This window comes from Manis pentadactyla, chromosome 4, assembly GCF_030020395.1.
Source record: "Manis pentadactyla isolate mManPen7 chromosome 4, mManPen7.hap1, whole genome shotgun sequence".
NCBI lineage: Eukaryota > Metazoa > Chordata > Mammalia > Pholidota > Manidae > Manis > Manis pentadactyla.
This window is the reverse complement of record NC_080022.1, coordinates 143,601,568-143,624,017: the sequence shown is the minus strand read 5'-3', so window position 1 is coordinate 143,624,017 and position 22,450 is coordinate 143,601,568. Positions and strand designations below refer to the sequence as shown.

The following is a 22,450-nucleotide window of genomic DNA, read 5'->3' as shown; positions in this document are numbered from 1 at the left end:
TTAACAGAACACTAGACCAGATGAACTTAACAGACATATACAGAACATGCCATCCCAAAACAACAAAATGCACATTCTTCTGAAGCACCCATGGAACATTCTTCAAGATGGATCATATGTTAGGACACAAAACAGGTCTCAATAAATTTAAGAAGATGAAAAGTATATCAAACATTTTCCTGAGACAATGGTATGAAACTTGTGATCAGTTGCAAGAAAAATGGGAAATTCACAACTATGTGAGAGTAAAGAACATGCTATTGTAACAACCAATGCATCAAAGGAGAAGGAGACATAAGGAGACAAATAATGGAAATACAACATACCAAAATATATGGGATGCACCAAGAGCAGTTCTAAGAGGGGAGTTCATAGCAATAAATGGGTACCTTAAGACGCTAGGAAGTTTCTCAAATAAACAACCTTAGTTGAAACCTTAAGAAATGAGAAAAACAAGAATAAACCAGTCCCAGAGTTAGAGGAAGAAAGGAAAAAACAAAGATGAGAGCAGAAATAAATGAAATAAAAACTAAAAAGTTAACAGAAAAGATCAATGTAACTTAGAGCTTGTTTTTTGAAAAGATAAAAAGAATAGACACACCTTTAGTTAGAATTAACCATGATAAAAAGGCCTGAAAATCAGAAATGAAAGAAGAGGCATTACACCTGATATTGCAGAAATACAAAGGATCACAAGAGACTACTATGAGCAGTTAATATGCCAACATATTGGACATCATAGAAGAAATGGATAAATTGTTGGAAACATACAACCAATCAAGACGGAATCATGATAACATAGAAAATCTGAACAGACTGAGTGCTAGTAAAGAGATTGAATTAGTAATCAAAACATCCCAGAAACCAAATCCAGGACCAGAAGTAAAATAGGAAATTCACTCGCAATCCCACTGCCAGTTAGGCTTCACTATTGCAGTCTAACACACATGTAAAGAAGTAATAGCAGTCCTTCTCAAACTCTTCTGAAAAACTTAAGAGGAGGGAGTACTTCCAAACTCATTTTATGAAGCCGACATTACCTTCATAATCAGAACCAGACAGGGACACTACAAGAAAAGAAAGTTACAGGCCAAATTCCCTGAGGAACATAGGTGCAAAAATTTTCAGTGAAGCACTGGCAAACGTAATTCAACAATACATTGGAAGGATAATACACCATGATTAACTGTGATATATCCCAGGGTGCAAATATGGATCAATATCTGCAGATCACTGTGATCCTCCACATTAACAAAATGAAGGCTGATAATCATGATTATCTCAATAGACACAGAAAAGCATTTGACTAAATTCAGCATCCATTTGTGATAAAAACTCTTAGCATAAGTATAAAGGGAAGACAGCTCAACATAATAAAATCCATATATAGCAATCCCACTGCTAATACCCTACCTAGTAGCTAAAAGCTAGAAGTTTTTCCTCTAATATTGGGAACATGACAAGGATATCCCCTCACCACTTTTATTCAACATAGTGTTGGAAATACCATCCAAAGCAATTAGACAAGAAAAAGAAACAAAAGGCATCCAGACCAGGAAGGAAGAAGTAAAACTGTCACTGTCTATAGATCACATGATATTATTACACATAGAAAATCCTAAAGACTCCACCAGAAAATGGTTAGAACTAGTAACTGAATTCACAAAAGTTGCAGGATACAAAATTAATATGCAGAAATCTGTTGCATTCCTATATACTAAGAACAAACTAGCAGAAAGAGAAATCAGGAAAACAATTCCATTTAAAATTGCCTCAAAAAGAATAAAATACCTAGGAATAAACCTAGCAAATGTGGTAAAAGACCTATACCTTCTTCATGAGGAAATTAACCAATAAATGGAAATAATCCCATGTTCATGGATAGGAAGAATTAATATTGTCAAAATGGCCATCCTGCCCAAAGCAATTTACAGTCAGGGAATCCGTATCAACATGCTAACAGTATTTTTCAATGAGCCAGAACAAATAGTTCTAAAATTCATCTGGAACCACGAAAGACCTCATATACCAAAGCAATTCTGAGAAAGAACAAAGCTGGGGTGATTTTGCTCCCTGACTTCAAGCTCTGTTATCAATCTACAGTAATCAAAACAGTATGGTACTGGCGCAAGAACAGATCCATAGATGAATGAAACAAAATAGCCCAGATATAAACCCATGCATATATGGTCACTTAATATATACTAAAGGAGCCATGAGTATACAATGGTGAAAGGACAGACTCTTCAACAACTGGTGTTGACAAAACTGGACAGCTACATGCAAGAAAAAGAAGCTAGATTACTGTCTATAACTCTACACACAAAAGTAAACATGATAGATCAAAGATCTAGATGTAAGACATGAAACCATAAAACTCTTAGAAGAAAATGTAGGTAAAAATCTCTCAAACATAAGTGTGATCATTTTTTTCCTGTACACAACTGCTCAGGAAGAGAAAAAAAAAATGAACATGTGGGACTATATACCAAACAAAATGCTTCTGTACAGCAAAGGACCACCATCAGCAGAACAAAAATGTAACCTACAGTATGGGAGAGTATATTTGTAAATGATTTATCCTATAAGTGTTTAACATCCAAAATATATAAAAGACTCATACTACTAAACACCAAAAAAAAACCCTATAAAAAATGGGCAGAACACCAGAACAGATATTTTTCCAAAGTAAAAATACACATGGTCAGCAGGCACATGAAAAGATACTGCACATCGCTAATCATCAAAGAAATGTGAATTAAAACCACAATGAGATATCACCTCACACCAGTAAGGATGTCCGCCATCTAAAAGACAACAACAAATGTTGGCGAGGTTGTGGAGAAAGAACCCTCCTACACTGCTGGTGGGAATTTAAATTAATTCAACCATTGTGGAGAGCAGTATGGAGGTTCCTCAAGAAACTCAAAATAGAAATACCATTTGACCCAGGAATTCCACTTCTAGGAATTTACCTTAAGAACGCAGCAGCCCAGTTTCAAAAAGACATATGCATCCCTATGTTTATTGCAGCACTATTTACAATAGCCAAGAAATGGAAGCAACCTAAGTGTCCATCAGTAGATGAATGGATAAAGAAGAAGTGGTACATATACACAATGGAATATTATTCAGCCGTAAGAAGAAAACAAATCCTACCATTTGCAACAACATGGATGGAGCTAAAGGGTATTATGCTCAGTGAAATAAGCCAGGCGGTAAAGACAAGTATCAAATGATTTCACTCATCTGTGGAGCATAAGAACAAAGAAAAAAACTGAAGGAACAAAACATTAGCAGAATCACAGAACACAAGAGTGGACTAACAGTTACCAAAGGGAAAGGTACTGGAGAGGATGGGTGGGAATGGAGGGACAAGGGGAGAAAAGGGGCATTACAATTAACACACATAATGTAGGGGGTGGGGGCACGGGGAGGTCTGTCCAACACAGAGAAGACAAGTAGTGATTCTATAGCATCTTACTACACTGATGGACAGTGACTGTAATGGGGTATGTGGTGGGGACTTGATGATGGGGGGAGTGTAGTAACCATAATGTTGCTCATGTCATTGTAGATTTATGATACCAAAAGAAAGAAAAAAGAATTTCTTTTGTAATTCTTAAACTAGTCATTCTTATAGCTGGTTCAAACTAGTCATTCTTAGAGCTGTTGTAGGACAGTATAAAGTAGGTGTCCATGTCACCTACTCAGCTATGGTAGCCCAATGTGGAGTGTCATTGTCCTGTGAGTAGAGGAGGGAGTTCCCACGCACAGAATGCCTTGTATGTGGAAACAGAACCTACGCAGGTAGGGGGACAGTTAAGTTTGGAGATTCAGAGTCCTGGTGGGGTAACCGAAGCATTCATACCTGGAAGTAGCCGAGCATGGGGTGTCAGAGGCCAAGGAGCAGGTCCATATTTGGGGGTGGGTAACCTGACACATGGCAGTGCCTGATTGAAAGGAAGGGGGCTTCCCTCCTGAGGACTGATGAGGAGGGCCTCACTGCAGAAAGTGATCCAGTTTGGATGGGGTGTCAGAAACTGAGTGGATGAAGTAGACAGACTTGGAATGGGGTTTGAAAACTTGATGGGGAAAAGGGGAAAGGTTGGTGGCCAAGATGACAGATCATCAGGGGTGATGCATCAAATATATTAAGGATAATGAGAGAGGTTTCTTACTGTCAGAAAAGGGTGTTACAAATAATGGAAAGAGAAGGCTCGAGTAAATAGTAGTATAGTATTGGATTTGAGATATTGTAGTGAACTCAGTTTTCAATAAACATATGAAGATCCTTAATGTGCAATAAAGGCAGGGGGAGGAACCAAGATGGTGGCATGAGTAGGACAGCGGAAGCCTCCCAAAACCATATATATTTTTGAAAACACAACAAATACAACTATCCCTAAAAGAGAGACCAGAAGGTACAGGACAATAGCCAGTCTACATCTACACCTGCAAGAACCCAGCACCTCACGATGGGGGTAAGATACAAGCCGCGGCCTGGCGGGACCTGAGTGTCACTCACCCCAGCTCCCGGCGGGAGGAGAGGAGTCAGAGCGGGGAGGGAGAGGGAGCCCAGGACTGCTAAATACCCAGCCCTAGCCATCTGGACCAGAGCGCAGACACACAATGCATCGGGTGCTGGATACTAGGGAAACGGGAAAGTAAAACCTGTGAGCAGATCCCCACAGTCGGTGCCCCTGGGACAAAGAAAAGCGAGTGCTTTTTGAAAGTCTTAAAGGGACAGGGACCCCAAACCTGGATGGAAGCATCCCAGGACACTTAGCCCAGCAGCTGGGAATCCTAGGGAACTCCAGGTGACCTAACCCCCTGGGCAACAGCACAGCTCTGAGGCCCCTCATGGTGATAAACAGCCTCCCACCCATTCCCCCTCCGACGCAGCCCCAACATAGTGGAGGAGCAGCCTGAGAGCGGCCACGCCCACAGCAACAGCGGAGCTTACTCCACAGCACCGGGCAAGAATCAGAGACCCCGTCTGCGCGCAGCTGCCTAGCACAAGCTGCAAGGGGTTGCCATTTTCCCAGGAGAGGAAGGCCACAAACTAGCAAGAAGCGGCGTTCTCCCAGCCGACATACGTGACAGCTCCCCACAGCTACCTCTATCACCATGAAAAAGCAGAATAATTTGATCCAGACCAAAATCACAGAGACAACTCCAGAGAAGGAGCTTGGAGAGATAGACCTAACCAATCTCCCTGAAAAAGAATTCAAAATAAAGGTCATAACCATGCTGATGGAGCTGCAGAGAAATATGCAAGAGCTAACAGACAAAGTAGAGAGGGAGACTACAGAAATAAAACAGTCTCTGGAAGGATTTAAAAGCAGAATGGATGAGATGCAAGAGACCATTGAGGGAATACAAACCAGAGAATAGGAACTCATAGAAGCTGATGCAGAGAGAGATAAGAGGATTTCCAGGAATGAAACAATATTAAGAGAATTGTGTGACCAATCCAAAAGGAACAATATCCGCATTGTAGGGGTACCAGAAAAGAAGAGAGAAAGGGATACAAAGTGTATTTGAAGACATAATTGCTGAAAAATTCCCCAAACTGGGAGAGGAAATAGTCGCTCAGACCACAAAAGTACACAGAACTCCCAACAGAAGGGAGCCAAGGAGGACAACACCAAGACACATAGTAATTAAAATGGCAAAGATCAAGGACAAGGACAGAGTTTTAAAGACAGCTAGAGAGAGGAAAAAGGTCACCTACAAAGAAAAACCCATCAGGCTATCATCACACTTCTCAACAGAGACATTACAGGCCAGAAGAGAATGGCATGATATATTTAATAAAATGAAACAGAAGGGCCTTGAACCAAGAATACTGTATCCAGCACGATTAACATTTAAATAGGAAGGAGGGATTAAACAATTCCCAGACAAGCAAAAGTTGAGGGAATTTGCCTCCCACAAACCACGTCTACAGGGTATTTTAGAGGGACTGCTCTTGATGGGAGCACTCCTAAGGCTAAACAGATGTCACCAGAGAAAATAAAATCACAGCAAAGAAAGCAGACCAACCAAATACTAACTAAAGGCAAAAAATAAAATCAACTACCCACAAAAGCAGTCAAAGGAAACACAAAAGAGCACAGAATAAAACAACCAACATATAAAGAATGGAGGAAGAGGAATAAGAAGGGAGAGAAATAAAGAATCACCAGACAGTGTTTAGAACAGCTCAATAAGCTGTGTTAGACAGTAAGATACTAAAGAAGCTAACCTTGAACCTTTGGTAACCACGAATCTAAAGCCTGCAATGGCAATAAGTACATATCTTTCAATAATCACCCTAACTGTAAATGGACTGAATGCACCAATCAAAAGACACAGAGTAATAGAATGGATAAAAAAGCAAGACCCATCTATATGTTGCTTATAAGAAACTCACCTCAAACCCAAAGACATGCACAGACTAAAAGTCAAGGGATGGAAAAAGATATTTCATGCAAACAACAAAGAGAAAAAAGCAGGTGTTGCAGTACTAGTATCAGACAAAACAGACTTCAAAACAAAGAAAGTAAGAAGAGAGATAAAGAAGGACATTCCATAATGATAAAGGGGGCAGTCCAACAAGAGGATATAACCATTCTAAATATATATGCACCCAACACAGGAGCCACCAGCATATGTGAAACAAATACTAACAGAACTAAAGGGGGATATAGAATGCAATGCACTCATTTTAGGATACTTCAGCACACCACTCACTCCAAAGGATAGATCCACCAGATAGAAAATAAGTAAGGACACAGAGGCGCTGAACAACACACTAGAACAGGTGGACCTCATAGACATCTACAGAACTCTACATCGAAAAGCAACAGGGTACACATTCTTCTCAAGTACATATGGAACATTCTCAGGAATAGACCACATACTAGGCCACAAAAAGAGCCTCAGTAAATTCAAAAAGATTTAAATTCTACCAACCAACTTTTCAGACCACAAAGATACAAAACTAGAAGTAAATTGTACAAAGAAAGTAAAAAGGCTCACAAACACATGGAGGCTTAACAACACGCTCCTAAATAATCAATGGACCAACAACCAAATTAAAATAGAGATCAAGTAATATATGGAAACAAATGACAACAACAGCACAAAGTCCCAACTTCTGTGGGACACAGCGAAAGCAGTCTTAAGAGGAAAGTATATAGCAATCCAGGCATATTTAAAAAAGGAAGAACAATCCCAAATGAAAAGTCTAACGTCACAATTATCGAAATTGGATAAAGAAGAACAAATGAGGCCTAAAGTTAGCAGAAGGAGGGACATAATAAAGATCAGAGAAGAAATAAATAAAATTGAGAAGCATAAAACAATAGAAAAAAGTCAATGAAACCAAGAGCTGGTTCTTTGAGAAAGTAAACAAAACAGATAAGCCTCTAGCCAGACTTAATAAGAGAAAAAGAGAGTCAACACACATCAACAGAATCAGAAACGAGAAAGGAAAAATCACGACGGACCCCACAGAAATGCAAAGAATTATTAGAAAATACTATGAAAACCTATATGCTGACAAGCTGGAAAACCTAGAAGAAATGGACAACTTCCTAGAAAAATAAAACCCTCCAGACTGACCAAGGAACAAATAGAAAATCTAAACAAACCAATTACGAGCAAAGAAATTGAGGTGGTAATCAAAAAACTACCCAAGAACAAAACCCCTGGACCAGATGGATTTACCTCAGAATTTTATCAGACATACTGAGAAGATATAATACCCATTCTCCTTAAAGTTTTCCAAAAAAAGGAAGAGGAAGGAATACTCCCAAACTCATTCTATGAAACTAATATCACCCTAATACCAAAACCAGGCAAATACCCAGCAAAAAAAGAAAATTACAGACCAATATTCCTGATGAATGTAGATGCAAAAATGCTAATCAAAATATTAGCAAAGCAAATTCAAAAATACAGCAAAAGGATCATACACCATGACCAAGTGAGATTCATCCCAGGGATGCAAGGATGGTACAACATTCGAAAATCCATCAACATTACCACCACATAAATAAAAAGAAGGACAAATACCACATGATCATCTCCGTAGATACTGAAAAAGCATTTGACAAAATACAACATCCATTCATGATAAAAACTCTCAGCAAAATGGGCATAGAGGGCAAGTACCTCAACATAAAGAGGCCATATATGACAAACCCACAGCCAACATCATACTGAACAGCGAGAAGCTGAAAGCTTTTCCTCTAAGATCAGGAAAAAGACAGGGATGCCCACTCTCCCCACTGTTATTCCACATAGTACTGGAGGTCTTAGCCATGGCAATTAGACAAAACAAATACAAGGAATCCAGATTGGTAAAGAAGAAGTTAAACTGTCACTATTTGCAGATGACATGATATTGTACATAAGAAACCCTAAAGACTCCACTCCAAAACTACTAGAACTAATACAGGAATTCAGCAAAGTTGCAGGATACAAAATTAACACACAGAAATCTGCTGCTTTCGTATACACCAACAATGAACTAATAGGAAGAGAAACCAGGAAAACAATTCCATTTGCAATTGCATCAAAAAGAATAAAATACCTAGGAATAAACCTCACCAAGGAAGTGAAAGACCTATACCCTGAAAACTACAAGACACTCAAGAGAAATTAAACGGGACACTAACAAATGGAAACTCATCCTATGCTCCTGGCTAGGAAGAATTAATACTGTCAAAATGGCCAACCTGCCTAAAACAATATACAGATTTGATGCAATCCCTATCACATTACCAACAGCATTCTTCAACGAACTGGAACAAATAGTTCAAAAATTCATATGGAACCACCAAAGACCCTGAATAGCCAAAGCAATACTGAGAAGGAAGAATAAAGTGGGGAAGATTTCACTCCCCAACTTCAAGCTCTACTACAAAGCCGCAGTAATCAAGACAATTTGGTACTGGCACAAGAACAGAGCCACAGACCAGTGGAACAGAATAGAGACTCCAGACATTAACCCAAACATATATGGCCAATTAATGTATGATAAAGGCGCCGTGGACATACAATGGGGAAATGTCAATCTCTTCAGCAGATGGTGCTGGCAAAACAGCAAAACTGGACAGCTAAATGTAAGAGAATGAAACTGGATCACTGTCTAATCCCACAAAAGTAAATTTGAAATAGATCAAAGACCTGAATGTAAGTCATGAAACCATAAAACTCTTAGAAAAAAACATACGCAAAAATCTCTTGGACATATACATGAGTGACTTCCAAATGAACATATCTTCCCAGGCAAGGGAAACAAAAGCAGAAATGAACAGGTGGGACTATATCAAGGTGAAAACTTCTGTACAGCAAAGGACACCATCAATAGAACAAAAAGGCATCCTACAGTGTGGGAGAATATATTCATAAATGACAGATCCGATAAAGGGTTGACATCCAAAATATGTAAAGAGCTCACACAACTCAACAAACAAAAAGCAAATAATCCAATAAAAAAATGGGCAGAGGAGCTGAACAGACAGTTCTCCAAAGAAGAAATTCAGATGGCCAGTAGACACATGAAAAGATGCTCCACATTGCTAGTCATCAGAGAAACGTAAATTAAAACCACAATGAGATACCACTTCACACCAGTAAGGATGGCCACCATCCAAAAGACAAACAATAACAAATGTTGGGAGGTTGTGGAGAAAGGGGAACCCTCCTATACTGCTGGTGGGAGTGTAAGCTAGTTCAACCATTGTGGAAAGCGTATGGAGGTTTCTCCAAAAAACTCAAAATAGAAATACCATTTGACCCAGTTATTCCACTTCTAGGAATTTACCCTAAGAATGCAGCAGCCCAGTTTGAAAAAGACAGATGCACCCCTATGTTTATCGCAGCACTATTTACAATAGCCAAGAAATGGAAGCACCCTAAGTGTCCATCAGTAGATGAATGGATAAAGAAGAAGTGGTACATATACACAATGGAATATTATTCAGCCATAAGAAGAAAACAAATCCTACCATTTGCAACAACATGGATGGAGCTAGAGGGTATTATGCTCAGTGAAATAAGCCAGGCAGAGAAAGACAAGTACCAAATGATTTCACTCATATGTGGAGTATAAGAAGAAAGGAAAACTGAAGGAACAGAACAGCAGCAGAATCACAGAACCCAAGAATGGACTAACAGTTTCGGAAGGGAAAAGGACTGGGTGGGGAGGATGTGTGGGAAGGAAGGGTTAAGGGCGGGGAAAAAGAAAGGGGGCTTTACGATTGGCATGTATAATTTGGGGGGGGCGCATGGGGAGGGCTGTACAACACAGAGAAGACAAGTAGTGATTCTACAGCATCTTACTTCGCTGATGGACAGTGACTGTATTCGGGTTTGTGGTGGGACTTGGTGAAGGGTGGAGCCTATAAACAATGTTTTTCATGTAATTTTATTTTAGTGATAACAAAATAAAAATAAAATAAAGGCAGTAAATATTTAATGTGCAAGTATGAATACAAATATATGAGGGACATGTGTTCCCTTCCTCTATCCACTGACAGGATCTAAGAGAAGTGACATGGGCTGTAGCAGTGAGCACATTGACTGTCACAGCTCCCTGGAGAAATGGTTGAGCTGTGTCTGCAGTAGGGAAAGGATAATATGATCCTGAAACATCTTAGTGTGCCAGAAAGTAAGGAACTGAGCAGGGAATGACGGAGCCATGCCAGAAAGACAGAAGTCAGGTTAAGAAGATTCTTAACTGCTGAAAAATGAAACAATTTCAACATCAAAATGAATGATAGTAGCAGGTTATAAATTATTAAATGAAGAATCTAAATCCATACAGTAAGAGAGTAAAATAAAATCTTCATGCAAAACAGAATATCTATATAGACTCAAGTACCTTTTCACAAATTCTTAATTACAAAGGAAAAAATTGAAACTTCACCATGAAACCTTGTGGAATGGCCTTAAGTTATCAAAGTGAACATTATCAATGACAAGATGATCGGAAACCACGTACCACATTATAGAATACACTGAGAAAAGTGTGACATTTGCTTCTGATATTCCTGCCACAGATGTGTAAACTAAATTTAATAACAGCACAAAGGCAAACTGAAGGACATTCAAGAGTCAAAATTTTGTATTTCTGAATTGTCAAGCTCATGACTTCATCTGTCACCTTAAGACTAGAAAAAGAAGAGCAAATTCATTCCACAGTAAACAGAATAAAGAGACCCAAAAATGTCATAGCAGAAATCAATTAAATAGAAAATGAGAATAATAGAGAAAATCAATGAGATCGCAAATTAGGTCTTTGAGAAAATTAATGAAATTAATATACCTCTAGCTAGATTGAGCAGAAAGAAGACACAAGCAACCAATATCAGGAATGACAGGGGACATGACTCCAGATTTTACACATATTGAAAGGATTATAAGGGAAATTTTATGGAAGCTTAAAACTTAGAAAAAATGGACAATTTCCTTGAAGGATGCAGATGATCAAAGCCCATTTTTGCTACAAAGGACATTAGTGGGACATTTGATTGAAACTACAATGGAGTTTGAGGATTAGGTAATAGTCATGTATTCATATTAATGGTCTGATTTAATGAATATTAGGTTCTCTTAGAATGTTCTTGTTTTTTGGAAAAATACACTATTTACAGATGATGTGCATCAGGGCTGCAATTTACTCTATTGACTTACTTGAATCAGTTCTCTGAACTCTACTGGAAACTTTTTTGCCAAGTTGGGGTTTATTAAAAAAGAAAAAAAAGACAACAGTACTTCCACGCTCCTATATAACAGGCACATATTTTAACAGGAAGTTTTCTTTCTTTTATAGCGGAAAGGAAGCCTCCTCTATTTAATATGAATGCAATGAGTGCCTTATATCACATAGCCCAAAATGAATCCCCTACACTACAGTCTAATGAATGGTGAGTATGGCTGAGAGATATATTGTTCAACATGGTAAAATTTAAATACTTTTTCATGATGTTATCAAAATGATTTCATTTCAATTAGGTGAAGTGTATATAACCTGAAGAAATATTAAAATAGCATTATTTTATCCTTATATCATGTTTATCCTTTATTATCTCTACTTTTCATAGCTTATATGTAACTCAGTTTAGAAATAAAAGATACATGATGGTACATGGGAGCAAAAAGTATGCCTTTTGTATAAAAATTAATATATTTTTTATACTTTAGCGACACATACAACCCTGATTATGTAATAAATAGCATGATTTGACCATTCATATTTTATAACTGCAATATATAGATTTCCACAACCTACAGAGATATTTAATTGGGGAATGGTTTATAATTGATACGGTATAAAACATAGGTAAAAATGATTTGATAATTTATCAGAGTTACCAGGTAATTTATAATTTTTGGATCATTCTAATTGTTATTAAGAATTTGCTTTGATGTTGCATCTCCTATTTCTTTGATAATACTGTTACTCATGTAAAGAAGTTTATTGGGAACAGATGGACATTTTAGGAAGCAAGGATTTTTATCAGTAATAGAAAATTTTTATTGGAAATTCTTCAGGTGTATCTAGCATTTGAAAAGTTCTGGGGGACTACCTAGCATACTTTAAAATTCACAAGTAATATGCATAAAGTAGCAATAATTTATTTTTAAGCATTATGTAATTAAGACAAGTTCATAGGTCTTTGCTGCTTCTGTAGAGATATTTTGAAGAAATCTTGACACAGTTTATTATGATACATCTGAATAATAAGTACACTAAATACAGGCTGTTTTTATACTTGTTGATACTTTGGGGATTCAAAAAGAATTCTTGTATAAAAGAATTAAATCTTATTTTAATATTGATGACAAACATTCTTGTATAAAATAATTAAAATTTTTATTTTATTATTGGTGACAGGCATTGTTGGAATATTTTTTACTTACTGCCTTACTGAACTCTCATCAGTAACACTATATAATAGTGTATTCCAGAATTCAGATTTTTTTAAAAACATCTTACTGTTTTCTGGAACTTTTATCCATTTGCTCGAGGATGCTAAACACTTTGGTATAAAAAATGTTCCTTCCAAAACGAATACTGTGATGTTCTGAAACATGCTATATGGAAGATGATCGAGGGGTCAAGTAAGAAAGAGAGGTGGTTACAGAAAAGAAAAAATAACTAAGAAGATCATTATCTTAGATTTGAATGCAAAAAAGAAAATGATTAACTTCTCTAATTTACCTCAATGTAGAATGAGTTGTGATACTTAAGTATGTGGGAGCAGGATTTTAAAATAATGTGTGCAAATTTATCTTTGGAAAATGGTAAAGATTCATTAGTTGCTTTGCATAGCTTTTTATAGACTTACATGATGAAATATATAGTGTATTGTGTCTGCTTTTTTTTTTATCATTTCTATTCTCCCATGCCTTGATTTGTGAATGTGTTTTTAAACGAAGTAGCAATATGTTCACTTGATACTTTCCTTTACAATAGGTCTGATTATTTTCGCAACTTTGTAGATTCTTGCCTCCAGAAAATCCCTCAAGATCGCCCTACATCAGAGGAACTTTTAAAGGTCAGTTATATTCTGTTTTGAAAACCTAAGAAATATTTTAAAGAATGTGTTTTATTCTTCTTTGATTACAAATCAGTATTAAGTACGCTGTGCTTGTTTTTGCTAAAATACTAATTTCATAATACTGTTCTTTCTTGGAAACTTTCTTAGTTGCTAAGTTTTCTCATTTGTTTTTCAAAATTTGCTGCTTTTACCATGTCTGAATAGAATATATAGTTAAATATCCAATTTAGTAGTACTAAATGGCTTAATTTTTATATGTGCAAGCATATATTCATGAGTTAACAACTATAAATTTTAATTCATGTGGAACCATGGCATTTCAGAATTGGGAAAACATAGTTTAACTTTGGATTTAATTTTTGTGTCTACCACACTTTATATATCTATCTATCCTATATAAAATAATATGGAAGTAAGAGAAATGATGTGTAATACATTTATGTAAATACTGTGGGAGAAAAGAGATTTCAAAAGAACTGCTAAAAATGGATATCACATTTTTGTTTCCTTTTGAGAAATATGTTTTTCTAACTTAGCAATGAAAATATTTTAAAAGTAATGTGAATTCTATTCATTTTTCAATAGGTTTGGTTACCTAATTAAAATAAATTATTAGTGTATGCTTTCTGTTCTCAAAAATGTTTTATTTCATTTAGAGGTTGACATCTTATTGATTGCAAAAATAGTATTGTTCAGTTTAATATAGTTCTTAAAACATCTAGATAAGGCATTAGTGAGTAGCAGTTGACTCTATCTCTTTGTGACTCTAAGGAATTTTGTGGATTTTTCACTAGAAAATTAGACTTTCTGCATGAGTATTTTAGAATTTCAAAGAGGTTCAGTTTATTTTCACCAACACGCATTTCAAGATGCAAGGATATTGAAAGGATCATGTATATATTCAGTAGTAGTATTTGCGACTGCAGTATGTAGAAGAGCAATATAGTTTCAGTAACACTTAAAATTTTAGGCCATAAGCACACTTACAGTCTCAAATGAAGGCCTAAAAAATTGTTCACAATAGCAACAAAAGGTTTAGTATAGCTATGAATTATGTTAGTGAAAAATAAGCAGGATCCATTTATAGAAAACTATTAAATAACTTAGAAGTACAAGATATATTATTTTCAAATAAAAAAGACCAAATATCATAAATAGTGGTACATACCAAGCTAAGGCTCAGGAAAAGGAAGAATGTGACTGGCTTCTTACATTTGCCTCGTGAAGGCAAAAGAAGCTCTTTTGGTAATAACCCAACCCTCCAGGAATGGATACTTGGCCTTGGGTGATCAGATCCTGCATATATATTCATGTAGCTGGTCCATTTTGTGTATTGACCTTATTGGAAGTGATAGGAAATATCTGTCAAGTGCATCCTTCCCTTTGGCCTAATCACATTTCTGTTGCAGTCTGTCCTAAGGAAAAAAAATAAAATGGAAAAAAGTGATTTAATATATGAAGCTATTTATCTCATAATGAAAAATTGAAAATAATTATCCAGAATTAGAATAATGCTTATGTAATTTTAGCATGAACATTTGATGAAATAGTCTGTAGGCATTATGTTTATGAGTTGAAATAGCATAATACTTACAGCAATGAAAAGAGAATAATATATAGTTACAACTCTTCAGAGAAGAAATAAATTTGAGCTAATAAAGGAGGTAAAAGTTAAAAGAATTCAAGATCATCTCATGAACTCCAGTGCACAAGTCATCTTTCTGCAATGTATGCTAACTACAAAACAAAATCTATACACAGAAAATTTCTGAGAAGAAATAAATATCCAAAAAAATACCAAAAGTAACAGTGATAATCTATAGTAGAATTGTTCTTTCTACTTTTCTGTATTTGATAATGTTAAGCTTTATTAAATATTAATGGTAAATATCACTAATACATAATATCTTAATCAACTGCTAGTGTTTTATGAAGTGTCATTTAAGCAAGATAAAGTAAGACGTAATACCCAAGTGGTATGTTATGTAATTCACCATCACTAAATACATTCCTGTTGAAATCTAATGTAATTCAGAACTGAACGTGTCTCCTCTATGAAATCAGTTCTAAGGATTTGTAAGCGTTTACTTAGGACTTCTAGTTGGACTTAATTCTTAATGTTTACTTAGACTCTGATTATCTCAACTCTGCATTTTCAGTTGGCCAACAAAGTGTCATGTTCAAAGTTTTCATAAAAAGTGCGGGGGATGTTATGTAGGCATAGAGTGTATACATGTAAATTAAATTTTATAAATATAAGAAGTAAAAAGCATAGCAGAATTAGATAGCTATTGATTACATGCATTATCTATCATTATTTAGGATAGTTACTCTAGGGTTTAAGAAGGGATTCATTTGTTCTGAATGAAAAAATATATAGGTCTCAACCTGACCTTTGCCTTCTACTCTTAACCAGCACATGTTTGTTCTTCGGGAGCGCCCTGAAACAGTGTTAATAGATCTCATTCAAAGGACAAAGGATGCAGTAAGAGAGCTGGACAATCTGCAGTATCGAAAGATGAAGAAGCTCCTTTTCCAGGAGGCACATAATGGACCAGCAGTAGAAGCACAGGAAGAAGAAGAGGTAATAACTGAGAAATGGCTCAGATATTGGGGTCTCTTTATGGGTTTCTTTCCTTATGCAGCTTTTCTTGCCAAGAATCTTTTATATCAGTGGTTTCCAGATTGTGTCTTAACAGTGATTCTCTAAGGTCTCAAGTGGGGAAAAAGGTTTTGTATTCTTTTTTTTTTTTTTTTTGTAGATAATTATTTTTTATTGAAGGGTAGTTGACGCACAGTATTACATTACATTAGTTTCAGGTGTACAACACAGTGATAAGACATTTATATACATGACAATTCTAGGTTCCAGCTATCACCCTACCAAGCTGTTACAATATCTTGACTATATTCCTTATGCTATACATTACATCCCGGTTACTTACTTATTTTACCATTGGAAGTCTGTACTTTTTTTTTTTTTTTTTTTTGTGAGGGCATCTCTCATATTTATTGATCAAATAGTTGTTAACGACAATAAAATTCTGTATAGGGGAGTCAATGCTCAATGCACAATCATTAATCCACCCCAAGCCTAATTTTCGTCAGTCTCCAATCTTCTGAGGCATAACAAACAAGTTTTTACATGGAGAACAAATTCTTACATAATGAATAAGTTACATAGTGAACAGTACAAGGGCAGTCATCACAGAAAATTTTGGTTTTGCTCATGCATTATGAACTATAAACAGTTCAAATATGAATACTCATTTGGTTTTTATACTTGATTTATATGTGGATACCACATTTCTCTCTTTATTATTATTATTTTTAATAAAATGCTGGAGTGGTAGGTAGATACAAGATAAAGGTAGAAAACATAGTTTAGTGTTGTAAGGGAGCAAATGTAGATGATCAGGTGTGTGCCTGTAGACTATGTGTTAATCCAAGCTAGACCAGGGCAATAAAATATCCACGGATGCAGAAGATTTCTCTCAGAACAGGGGGGGTGAGGTTCTAAGCCTCACCTCTGTTGATCCCCAATTTCTCACCTGATGACCCCCCTGCGACTGTGCCTGTCTTAGGTTGTTCCTCCCTTGAGGAATCTTACCCGTCTCTGGCTAACCAGTCATCTTCCGGGGCCATACAGGGAAATGTAAAGTTGGTAAGTGAGAGAGAAGCCTTATTGTTTGAAAAGGTTAGCTTTTTACTTCTTTGCATATTTATGCCCTGTGGCTTCTATGCCCAGCATTTGTCTTGAGGTATCTTTACCACTTGGAAGAATTATGATACTCGGTAAATTTGATATGAGGCACGAATTCTATTTAAGGGTTGTAATTAGGAAGGAAGAAGAAAAGCTATAGAAGTAGCAGGCGGAAGAAAACATGGGACGATTGGTTATTTCTTTGACATTTCTTCTCGTAGAGTAACTTCAGCATGTATAGGTTTTAAGCTACTACTTAAATTGCGCGCACACATTAACATAATAGGAGTATAGTTACATAACCAAAGCATACCTGTAATTACCAGCCATCTCCAATGAAACCAAGAAAACCAGTTAGGCACCTTAGGCATTTGTGAAAACTTATCTATGATATGGTGGATATTGTCCAACTGAACTTGAACAGTCTGAGAGAAATCAGACAAATTAAAACAACCCATTCCTGGGGAATGTGCACATCCCTTATGTTCTTTTTTTTTTTTTTTTTTTTTTAATTGAAGGGTAGTTGACAACAGTATTGCATTACATTAGTTTCAGGTGTACAACACAGTGATTCAACATTTATATACATGATAATTCTAGGTACCAGGTATCACCATACCAGGTTGTTACAATATTTTGACTATATTCCTTATGCTATACATTACATCCCGGTTATTTATTTTACAATTGGAAGTGTGTTTATATATATATATATATATATATATATATATATATATATATATATATATATATATATTTTGTGAGGGCATCTGTCATATTTATTGATCAAATAGTTGTTAACCACAATAAATTTCTGTATAGGGGGGTCAATACTCAATGCACAATCATTAATCCACCCCAAGCCTAATTTTCGTCAGTCTCCAATCTTCTGATGCATAACGAACAAATTCTTACATGGAGAACAAATTCTTACATAGTGAATAAGTTACACGGTGAACAGGGCAAGGGCAGTCATCACAGAAGCTTTCGGTTTTGTTCATGCATTATGAACTATACACAGTCAGTTCAAATATGAATATTCATTTGATTTTTAAACTTGATTTATATGTGGATACCACATTTCTCTATTATTATTATTTTTAATAAAATGCTGAAGTGGTAGGTAGATACGAGATAAAGGTAGAAAACAGAGTTTAGTGTTGTAAGAGAGCAAATGTAGATGATCAGGTGTGTGCCTGTAGACTATGTGTTAATCCGAGCTAGACGAGGGCAATAAACATCCATGTATGCAGAAGATTTCTCTCAGAACATCAGGGGGGAGGTGCTAAGCCTCACCTCTGCTGCTCCCCATTTTCTCACCACATGGCCCCCTGCGACTGTGCCTGTCTTAGGTTGTTCCTCCCTTGAGGAATCTTACCCGTCTCTGGCTAACCAGTCATCTTCCGGGGCCATACAGGGAAATGTAAAGTTGGTAAGTGAGAGAGAAGCCTTATTGTTTGAAATGGTTAGCTTTTTATTTCTTTGCATATTTATGCCCTGTAGCTTCTATGCCCAGCATTTGTCTTGAGGTATCTTTACCACTTGGAAGAATTATGATACTCGGTAAATTTGATATGAGGCACGAATTCTATTTAAGGGTTGTAATTAGGAAGGAAGAAGAAAAGCTATAGAAGTAGCAGATGGAAGAAAGCATGGGAAGATTGATTATTTCTTTGACATTTCTTCTTGTAGAGTAACTTCAGCATGTATAGGTTTTAAGCTACTACTTAAATTGCGCGCACACATTAACATAATAGGAGTATAGTTACATAACCAAAGCATACCTGTAATTACCAGCCATCTCCAGTGAAACCAAGAAAACCAGTTAGGCACCTTAGGCATTTGTGAAAACTTATCTATGATGTGGTGGATATTGTCCAACTGAACTTGAACAGTCTGAGAGAAATCAGACAAATTAAAACAACCCATTCCTGGGGAATGTTCACATCCCTTATGTTCTTTTAACAGTAAATAGTCTGTAGTTGTAAGATTTTGGAGCGCTACAATTTGCACTTCTCCCAATTCTTGGTTGAGTTCCAACAGTATAGATCCAGTCAAATTTGTTGTTTTACTGTATGCACAGGCCAGCTTAGATATCTCCTTCCTCATTCCCATGGCAAGTCCAGGAACTGGTGGGATGAGTGCATCTACAGCTGTAGCAGTGCGTGGATCTTTGTTGGGGTTTTTTGATGATCATCTTCTGGCATGAGTCTTCCAGAGGGTGCTGATGTTGGAAGTTCTTTTTCATATCGTATCTTAGTTCATTTTCGGGGTAGCCCAATTAGGCTTTGATCCTCTGTATAAACACAAACAGACTCTGCCTACACTTTTATATACCCTTTATACCCTTGTGTAGAACTCATTGGAGGTTACCACACAGGAACTGCCCTTTTTTTTTTTTTTTTTTTTGGTATCACTAATCTACACTTACATGACGAATATTATGTTTACTAGGCTCTCCCCTATACCAGGTCCCCCCTATAAACCCCTTTACAGTCACTGTCCATCAGCATAGCAAAGTGTTGTAGAATCACTACTTGCCTTCTCTGTGTTGTACAGCCCTCCCTTTTCTCCCACCCCCCCATGCATGCTAATCTTAATACCCCCCTACTTCTCCCCCCGCTTATCCCTCCCTACCCACCCATCCTCCCCAGTCCCTTTCCCTTTGGTACCTGTTAGTCCATTCTTGAGTTCTGTGATTCTGCTGCTGTTTTGTTCCTTCAGTTTTTCATTTGTTCTTATATTCCACAGATAAGTGAAATCATTTGGTATTTCTCTTTCTCCGCTTGGCTTGTTTCACTGAGCATAATACCCTCCAGCTCCATCCATGTTGCTGCAAATGGTTGGATTTGCCCTTTTCTTATGGCTGAGTAGTATTCCATTGTGTATATGTACCACATCTTCTTTATCCATTCATCTATCGATGGACATTTAGGTTGCTTCCAATTCTTGGCTATTGTAAATAGTGCTGCGATAAACATAGGGGTGCACTGATCTTTCTCATACTTGATTGCTGCATTCTTAGGGTAAATTCCTATGAGTGCAATTCCTGGGTCAAATGGTAAGTCTGTTTTGAGCATTTTGATGTACCTCCATACTGCTTTCCACAATGGTTGAACTAACTTACATTCCCACCAGCAGTGTAGGAGAGTTCCCCTTTCTCCACAGCCTCGACAACATTTGTTGTTGTTTGTCTTTTGGATGGCAGCCATCCTTACTGGTGTGAGGTGATACCTCATTGTAGTTTTAATTTTCATTTCTCTGATAATTAGTGATGTGGAGCATCTTTTCATGTGTCTGTTGGCCATCTGTATTTCTTTTTTGGAGAACTGTCTGTTCAGTTCCTCTGCCCATTTTTTAATTGGGTTATTTTTTTGTTTGTTTGTTGAGGCGTGCGAGCTCTTTATATATTCTGGACGTCAAGCCTTTATCGGATGTGTCATTTTCAAATATATTCTCCCATACTGTAGGGATCCTTTTTGTTCTATTGATGGTGTCTTTTGCTGTACAGAAGCTTTTCAGCTTAATATAGTCCCACTTACTCATTTTTGCTGTTGTTTTCCTTGCCCGGGGAGATATGTTCAAGAAGAGGTCACTCATGTTTATGTCTAAGAGGTTTTTGCCTATGTTTTCTTCCAAGAGTTTAATGGTTTCATGGCTTACATTCAGGTCTTTGATCCATTTTGAGTTTACTTTTGTATATGGGGTTAGACAATGGTCCAGTTTCATTCTCCTACATGTAGCTGTCCAGTTTTGCCAGCACCACCTGTTGAAGAGACTGTCATTTCGCCATTGTATGTCCATGGCTCCTTTATCAAATATTAATTGACCATATATGTCTGGGTTAATGTCTGGATTCTCTAGTCTGTTCCATTGGTCTGTGGCTCTGCTCTTGTGCCAGTACCAAATTGTGTTGATTACTATGGCTTTATAGTAGAGCTTGAAGTTGGGGAGTGAGATCCCCCCTACTTTATTATTCTTTCTCAGGATTGCTTTGGCTATTCGGGGTCTTTGGTGTTTCCATATGAATTTTTGAATTATTTGTTCCAGTTCATTGAAGAATGTTGCTGGTAGTTTCATAGGGATTGCATCAAATCTGTATATTGCTTTGGGCAGGATGGCCATTTTGAGGATATTAATTCTTCCTAGCCACGAGCATGGGATGAGTTTCCATCTGTTAGTGTCCCCTTTAATTTCTCTTAAGAGTGACTTGTAGTTTTCAGAGTATAAGTCTTTCACTTCTTTGGTTAGGTTTATTCCTAGGTATTTTATTTTTTTTGATGCAATTGTGAATGGAGTTGTTTTCCTGATTTCTCTTTCTGTTGGTTCATTGTTGGTGTATAGGAAAGCCACAGATTTCTGTGTGTTGATTTTGTATCCTGCAACTTTGCTGTATTCCGATATCAGTTCTAGTAGTTTTGGGGTGGAGTCTTTAGGGTTTTTTATGTACAGTATCATGTCATCTGCAAATAGTGACAGTTTAACTTCTTCTTTACCAATCTGGATTCCTTGTATTTCTTTATTTTGTCTGATTGCCGTGGCTAGGACCTCCAGTACTATGTTAAATAACAGTGGGGAGAGTGGGCATCCCTGTCTCGTTCCCGATCTCAGAGGAAATGCTTTCAGCTTCTCGCTGTTCAATATAATGTTGGCTGTGGGTTTATCATAGATGGCCTTTATTATGTTGAGGTACTTGCCCTCTATTCCCATTTTGCTGAGAGTTTTTAACATGAATGGATGTTGAACTTTGTCAAATGCTTTTTCAGCATCTATGGAGATGATCATGTGGTTTTTGTCTTTCTTTTTGTTGATGTGGTGGATGATGTTGATGGACTTTCGAATGTTGTACCATCCTTGCATCCCTGGGATGAATCCCACTTGGCCATGGTGTATGATCCTTTTGATGTATTTTTGAATTCGGTTTGCTAATATTTTGTTGAGTATTTTTGCATCTACGTTCATCAGGGATATTGGTCTGTAGTTTTCTTTTTTGGTGGGTTCTTTGCCTGGTTTTGGTATTAGGGTGATATTAGCTTCATAGAATGAGTTTGGGAGTATCCCCTCCTCCTCTATTTTTTGGAAAGCTTTAAGGAGAATGGGTATTATGTCTTCCCTGTATGTCTGATAAAATTCCGAGGTAAATCCATCTGGCCCGGGGGTTTTGTTCTTTGGTAGTTTTTTGATT

At 36.8% G+C, this 22,450-nt stretch overlaps 1 protein-coding gene across 3 annotated transcripts in view; it reads left to right on the top strand.

The window, feature by feature from the left end:
* Positions 1–22,450, top strand: part of TAOK1 (TAO kinase 1) — a 170,630-nt gene that overhangs the window by 88,917 nt on the left and 59,263 nt on the right. For all 3 annotated transcript variants that reach the window (XM_057501085.1, XM_057501087.1, XM_057501086.1), the window contains 3 exons: positions 11,831–11,924; positions 13,478–13,559; positions 15,979–16,146. In XM_057501085.1, the coding sequence (XP_057357068.1) occupies positions 11,831–11,924; positions 13,478–13,559; positions 15,979–16,146 (344 nt within the window). The remainder of the gene's footprint in view (positions 1–11,830; positions 11,925–13,477; positions 13,560–15,978; positions 16,147–22,450) is intronic.